An 8,011-nucleotide genomic window follows, 5' to 3' on the forward strand; every position below is an offset into this window, starting at 1 on the left:
TACTCTCGTTTGAATTACCCACGAACTCGTGATCGCATAGATATGGCAAGCATATCAGATGAAAGAGGAGACATAGGGCTATCCATTGGTACCATGTATATCGATCCTTCTGGCTTATAAAAACAGATGAAGTGACTGCAAAATAATAACGTCATGTACACAAACCAACGCTGCACACCCATTCTGCCCTACAAAGGCTAAGAGCAGTATCTGCACTTTTTCAAAAAAACATTTTTTGCACAAATAAGAAGTACATGATCTACTCTTCAATCTGTTAAAATTTCATATGGCTGCCTAATATATTTCTTAGCTAAATTTACATTTTTACTTTGCAGTTTGTATAGAAAATTAGAGGAAAACCAAGGCAGAGTGCAGTATCTGCCCTTACTGCCTTGATTTCAATGGCCATTACTGCATTCTGCCTTTGTTTCACTTGCCCTTACTCTAATAGGTGTGTGTGTGTGTGTGTGTGTGTGTGTGTGTGTGTGTGTGTGTGTGTGTGTGTGTGTGTGTGTGTGTGTGTGTGTACAGGGACAGACTGGGACTAAAAAAGGCCCTGGACTTTCTTCTAAAAAGGCACACTACCATTCACACTCACACACACATTAGGTGTCTATCATGATACAGTCTCACAATATTAAATGCCAGTGAAAGTATCATATTCAAAATAGTTAGTCAGATTTTACAAAAAGTAATTAACATATACTTTGACAAAATATAAGCAGCAGTGTGCAAAGGTGTCAAAGGTTAGGTTTTGGTGTGCAGCAATGCAATATTGCTTGACATGAAAGTCTACAAGAATACCCGATTGATTTTGTTCCATTTTTACATAAATGTTTATAAATGACAGGTTGCCATTGTTAAGGCATCAAGCAGCATATCTTCACTAGAAATGTAGTAAGTATCTCCTCAATTAATATAAAAACTGAGTGATTATGATCACTTGCTACACTTACTGCAAAATGTTGTATGGCCATGTAAGTATTCACTAGTTCGCCCGTCGGCATGATTGCTATACTGAGTGTATAAGCTAAGCGCGTGTTTGGCATGGTAGCTGGCCGTGGTCATGGAATGCCTGAAGCGGAGATCGCTATAGAGCGATGGCCGCTTGCACCGCCAGTGTAAGGAGGATGCGTAACTGGGCTATCAGTGAAATGGAGGAGTAAGGGGAGGAGGAGAGATAATTTTGCGAGCGCCGCGGCGTGTGACGTATGGATAAAGAGGCCGGCTTAAATACCCTGGCGGTGGAAGACAGGTGAGTTAATTGCTGTCAATCATCCCTAAGGGCTCCTCCCGAACTTTGTTTAGAAAACATCATTAAGCAGTAATGCAAAGACAAAGCGCAGTATAGCCTATAAAACTACCAAATTTTGCATAAATGTCAAAAAGCAAAAGGTTTAATATTCACCTCACCGGTATAATTTAATTTAATATTTAATACTCACCACCGATTCAGGACAGTCTGCCCTACACACACATGAAATGCATGTAGAGCTATGAGCTTGCTGTGGTGAGATACATGTCAAAATATAAGAATTTTTATAATACGCTTTTTATATTCTTAATTCTTTAAAAATCTAAATAAAATCAATGCTAGTACTAATACATGAAATGATGGAAGATCTGGATAGCCTACACTCTGCTGAAAAAACAATATATAATATGTGTGTGTGGCACTTACAATGACCAGAATAAATCCTTATGAATAAAGGTAGCGAAAATGCCCTAAAACAGCTTAGGGTTCTAAGGGTTAATAACATAATTCGTATATGTATATGTGGTATGTGTGTGTTACATTTTTCAAATGCAATTGATTCAGAGCAGCAAAAAAAGATCAGAAACAAGACCATTAGTGGTAGATAATTAACATGAACCAGTGACAGAACTGAAGCAATAACGGGAAATAATTGCTGATTACTTACATACAAATGACTAATCACTCACATAGCTCCACAGAGCAACATTATTGGAGCCGAGGATCAGGCATTATGAGCAACCACACTGGGTGCATTTCATCATTTTATAAATAGTCCACTCAGAAAACGCCTTTATAACCCTCCGTATTTCTCCACCAAGCAAATAATACTGAGAAATTCTCCAGACTTGCACCCTAATAATCTTAATGCGTTCTCTTGCACTCCATATTGTATCTACAGGGACTTAATTATCCAAGCACAAAACAGAGGTACACAGTTGGAAAGCTTTAAATGAGCCGCCAGAAAAATCCGGAAATGAATGTACTCTCCTTTCCCTCCCGCTTCAGATGAGAATAGGTAGAAAAAGAGTGAAGTGGTGTAAAATGCATTATTTCATGTTGACTTCCTATCGGCCTTAGCAGGTTTTATACTTTGGGCCGCAGAGGAAGAGACAGAGGAATTGGACCAGTACCTTCAACCTGTACATCAACCGATGTTCTGCTTGGGGAGTCAAGGGTTCACTCACTCACTAGAGCGCAAAATTACTGATTACAGACCCAAAAATAAGTACAGTATATCATCTGCAGTGTAGAGGAGATGCAAAGGGACGTGTACACATGACTGGGTGTGGATGAAAGTGCAGCTTTTTAAGATAAAACTTTGAACGACTTTTTAAAGAGAGCACTGGTGCAGCTGTCTCACGTTCAAAAGCATGATAAAAAAAAACAACAAAAAAAACCTGCACTGAAGCGCAAGTAAACGGATCTGCGTGATCATTGCGTCTGAAGGAAAACAAATCTCTGCTTCACCTCAGTCTGCACCAGTAGGGGATTGAGGATTGTGCTGCTGCGCCACAGAGTCTGGGAAGAGCTTTCTCCTGTTTGAAAAGCACTCGGAGTGTTTGTTTATTTGACTCGAAGATCATTACGTTAGGTGCCACGCCTGCACTGTTTATGAATTTATACGTTTATTTACCGTGTGAGAACCATGTGCACAAAAGCAATTCCTCAGTTGCAGAGTTTAATCAATAATTCATGGCAGAGAGGAATGAAACCTGGATCCCTTAATAATACAGCCTACATGCTCATCAACACAAGAATACACTCAAATGAAAAGACAGGCTAAAATAAGTGCTATCACTGTATGTCATTGGTATTGATAGGGACATTAAAAGCATTCAAGGTTCACACATCAGAGCAAAAAAGGTTTTTGCACATTTAAAGTGTACAGTACAGCTAAATAACTGTAAATAACAGCACACCGTCCATGAGCTGGTCATCAAAAGGATTTGACTAAAACCTATTTATGAACTAAACCTAAACAACCCATGCACTTACCGTATTTTCCGGACTATAAGTCACACTTTTTTTCATAGTTGGCCAGTCCTGTAACTCAGGTGCAACATACATATATTTATATATATATATATATATATATATATATATGTTTTTTTCCTCTTCATGATACATTTTTTGACTGGTGCAACTTATACTCCGGAGCGACTTATAGTCCGGAAAATACGGTATATAGGTTTTCTAGTGACAGTAGTAAGACAGAGAAACATCTATTTGTCTGGACTTATGTACGTATCTACCAATCATTACAAACATATTATTTCAGGCCTTGTTCTGGTAATAAAACACTAATTTAAAATCAATAACACTCCATATTGATTGCAATGTATTATGACATTCTGTGGTAAAAAGTCGATATTTTATAGTTATAATTGATAGTATTATCTTCTGGTACTCGAACGGCATGTCGTCCATTATCCCTTACATAATGAAAATGAGTGACTGTTAAGAGAGAGGACTCCTTAATAGTTTACTCACTGTCCACCGAAGAGCTGCATGCCCAGGAGAGCGAACACAACAATGAAGAGGAAGAGCAGGAAGAGCAGACTGATGATGGACTTCATGGAGTTCAGCAGAGACACCACTAGATTCCGCAAAGAATTCCAGTACCTTCCAGAACACAGGGAAAGCATCACCATAGCCACCGGCGTCTAGATCAATACACCCATCTGAACTCGACTGAGGTTTGCTCAAGTAACAACTCATATAGCTATCAGGTAACAGTCACTGACAGGAGTTTTCAACATGAAAGAGGAACATTGCTTAACCTATTTCTCAACCGCAGAGTATCAAGGGGTAAAATCATGGCGGGGGTATTTCTGACAGCTTACTTGGTAACCTTGAATATCCTGAGCAGGCGGAGAGCTCGAAGAACGCTGATGCCAAACGACGAGGCTCCGGGTTTCACAGCGGCCCAGACCACCTCAAAAATGCTACCGATAATAACCTGCGTGTATACAGTCAAATGTATTACACTGATTTGATTTTTGACATTACTTCATGTTATTAAATGTTATCAACCAAAAACTACATTTAAAAACATGAACAATTCACTACAATGATTTCTGACATTAATTAATCTAATTATCCTATCTAATATTATCTAATTAACTATAATGTTTCTAATTTCATGATCTAGTTTCACAAAACGTTGTGTAACATGACAAAGCATTTCCCAACACCAACCATATGTGCAACAACATCAATCATCCTCTGTCAAAATTGCGTAATCTATGTGATACCTGAGTAATCCCAAGTACTTACAGCAAAATCAAAGCAGTTAAATGAGGAATGGAAATAGGTTCTGGGCCCCAGTCCATACATCTTCAGGCTCATCTCTGTCAGAAACAGGCCCAGGAACACAAACTCTGCCAAATCTGCGGGCAGACAGACGCAAATCGATAAAACTGGACACAGGGCCATTTCATTTAGCACAACTAATATGCTAAAAATATGCAATTGCCTCATATTCTATTAGAGATCAACAACATTTACTTTACAAGCAGGAAGATGAGAATGACCCTGCATACCAAGGGGAACATTTCAATTACATATACTGTAGTGTATTATGTCAAAGACAAAGTGCAGAATTTGTCAGTTTACCACATTATGATGATCGATAGAGGAGTAGCCTACAGTATATAAATGTACATCCATCTGAGTGTATTCTATGACTTACATAAAGCATAGGTGAGCCAGTCAGGCTGGTCGTAGTGCACTATGGCCACACACAGTGTGTTGAGCCCGACCAGACACAGGACTGTCCAGTAGAAGCCTTGGGACTTGACCATGCGTCGGATGAAGAAGCGGACCCTCTTCTCTTTCCGACGGAAATAAGACGAGCTCTCATTCTTGCTGCTCTTCACGCTGGCCCGGGCGAACGGGGATCCTTGGGGTGCAGTGGGGACAAATGCGCGCACACACTAGGGTAAAGTTTTCGTTGCGAACTTGCGTGCGTCTGCACTCACTGTGAGCGCCCACTCAGCTGGAAGTATATACTGAGTTGAGGACTCTCAGTTGAGGACTTGCACCACTCAAGCACAACTAACAAAATTATACACAACCTAATGGATAACTCCAAAACCCCAAATGACCGTTCCGTGTTGTCTGCTTCACTTTCTCACTACTTAATACATTCTGTTATTGTGATCCATGTTTTGTAATACAGAGTGAGGAGTCCTCAGTAAACCACAGTATTACATTGCTGTATGTTAACCAGACACTGACAAACATAGTTGGCGTGGCATTATTTGATTAAAGTGAAGTTCAATAAGATTTTGAACTCCTCTCTCTAAGGTGGGGCTTTATCCCCGCCGGAGAAAAGCGAAGTTAGATTAAGGTCAGATTAAAATTAGATCCTTCCTGCAGAGCAAGTTTTGAATAATGCCTCTGCAGCCAGACCCACAGACAAAGTTTCTCAGGGGCAACATCAATCTCGAAAGAGTTTTACCTCAAGGACTACGCAGAGACACATTCATGTCAATGTTTATGTTTTCCCCTCTAAACATAATTCCTCCCAAATATAAATTAGCCTACTTGTTGTGTCCTGCACACCGGTTTACAAGCAACCGTCTGGTTTTGACTGAGGCAAGGACAGCTCATTATTCTCTACTTCACTTCAGCCCAACAGGCCCTGTTCTATATTAAAAACTCTGTAACTCCAATTAGGCTCAAATGTCAAGTGGGCCTGAATAAAAAACGAGAGGTGAAAAATGGCTCCATTAGTATTTCGCCGCCCGCTCCAGGGCAAAATGGGCCATAATCATTTCGGGCTATTTTAATCCACCGAATTTGACTCATGCGAAGCCGAGACGCCATTAATGGAGTATGGTGTCATGTGGTCTTGCTGTCTCCTGTCGTTTCATTTTCTTTCTCCTCCTTCTCTTAACATCTCTTTTCGTCCTCTGTGCTTCATCTGTTATCAGAGGCTGTTTTTCACTCTATTTCAAGATGATCCTCAGATGATAAATCTGAGTTTAGAGCATGAGTGAGAAGTGTTCCATCAGAAAAGTCACTAAAATATAGTCTGGGTGTGGACACAGACCATAATTAACATGGCACACGTTAATATAACTTTAACACATAATTAACAAATACAACTTGAAAATATTTCAAGTCAGTTGTATTCATGAGCTTAAAGGTGCAGTCAGCGATCGTACGCGATTTCAAGCCCATAACATTTTTTGTCACATTTAGTGAACATCTCACGATCCGCTAGCTGTCCATCTCGCAGTTGCTGCTAGGGCTTTTCAATGTGTAAAGTTGAGGTGGAATGAAGAGTGAGGTGGAAGGTCAGGGTTGTGTCCTTACCAACTGAGGAGATGTCCGTGAAGTGGTCCTCCCCTTCCTCAGCATTGATCAGGTCATTCTTGCTCTTTTTGACTCTTTTTAGGACTAATGAGAAAAATGGACAGTCAACATAAACAACACACAACAACACAGATCTTACTGACTGTGCATTTACTGTATGTACTTGAAGGCAGATATTTTTGGGAATAACTTTATAGACATTTAATAGACAACTCAAGAACACCATTCATTAAGATCATCGTAGCTTAACAAACATGCTGTGAGATAAAGAATGAACCACAACATCCCACTGTCACAGAGAACAGCACCTGTGGACAGGTATGGCAGCACCTGTGATAAGTAGATTGGGCATTGTGCAAAACATCCACAGACCTTTCCACGTACCAGCCACAATGGCACAGTCGTGCCAGTATTGTTTTCCCGCGTTTCTCCTCTCTGTGGTGGCAAACTGCTGTAATCTAATTAACTTGTCAGCCTAATCTCCTTAATTACCAAATGCTCACACACAGGCTTTGAAAGCAATACTGCTGAGAGATTAGTAGTCCTTGATAACACAGCTCAGAAAGAGGGGGTGAGGGAGATGGTGTGTGTGTGTGTGTGTGTGTATGTTTGTCCTCGTATGTACATGTGAAGGAGAATGCCCCAGTTATCATGCGACAACTTGCACCATGTGTGGATGCATTTATGCTTTTGTTACATTGCAATGGACAATATTGATACAACATTGTGAAATCATAACTCATCATGAAAGCAGGACCATGAGGACATTTTACTGCATATTGTAAAAGTCATTACAGGAGCATTGTAGTCCTTGTTTTGATTAGTGGCCACTGGCTTCAGGACAACAATAAGTATGGCCATAAAGTCACTCAGACAGGAAATCCATGGGCCTCAAATTACTGCAATAGCATCCAATGAAAAAAGGTGTTCAAGAACATGATGAATTGATATACTGAATAAGTGTACCAACAATGCAAAATGCTAATTTATGCTATTATTGTTTTGATAAGAACAGCCTGCATTAGAAATTTTTGGAGGTGGCGGGATAAATCAATAAATGAATCACCTGTTCTACTGCTAAATTTAGAAGATGTGTATCACATTGACAACTGTTGTGATGTGGACACATTGTATCAGTTATATGCTTATGTGCATACACACCTAAAAACCTGCTTCCCAGTGAGTGAAATGTCTTACAGAGCATTGACTGAGTGTCTGAATGGGCTGGTCCCCACCTGAGTTGCTTGGGTGCTTTCTCTTGTACCAGGCCCCATCTAGAGATTTCTCCTCTGCATGTTTGTCCTCTTCGGCCAACATGACTTCCTCTGAGACAAACACACTGGCATCAGTCAAAACACTCTCCCAAAGAAGACCATTCACAGTCACATGAAGAAAGTTTTGGCCATGCAGAAACCTAACAGGGTATGTCAT

At 40.2% G+C, this 8,011-nt stretch overlaps 1 protein-coding gene across 23 annotated transcripts in view; it reads right to left on the reverse strand.

The window, feature by feature from the left end:
- The window catches only part of cacna1ba (calcium channel, voltage-dependent, N type, alpha 1B subunit, a), a 100,365-nt gene that overhangs the window by 45,375 nt on the left and 46,979 nt on the right, over positions 1–8,011 (reverse strand). For all 23 annotated transcript variants that reach the window (XM_042100843.1, XM_042100836.1, XM_042100845.1 and 20 more), the window contains exons 9-14: positions 7,816–7,905; positions 6,581–6,664; positions 4,950–5,168; positions 4,535–4,647; positions 4,102–4,217; positions 3,749–3,880 (exon numbers count right to left, since the gene is read on the reverse strand). In XM_042100843.1, coding sequence (XP_041956777.1) covers positions 3,749–3,880; positions 4,102–4,217; positions 4,535–4,647; positions 4,950–5,168; positions 6,581–6,664; positions 7,816–7,905 — 754 coding nt within the window. The remainder of the gene's footprint in view (positions 1–3,748; positions 3,881–4,101; positions 4,218–4,534; positions 4,648–4,949; positions 5,169–6,580; positions 6,665–7,815; positions 7,906–8,011) is intronic.

This window comes from Alosa sapidissima, chromosome 8, assembly GCF_018492685.1.
Source record: "Alosa sapidissima isolate fAloSap1 chromosome 8, fAloSap1.pri, whole genome shotgun sequence".
Taxonomy (NCBI): domain Eukaryota; kingdom Metazoa; phylum Chordata; class Actinopteri; order Clupeiformes; family Clupeidae; genus Alosa; species Alosa sapidissima.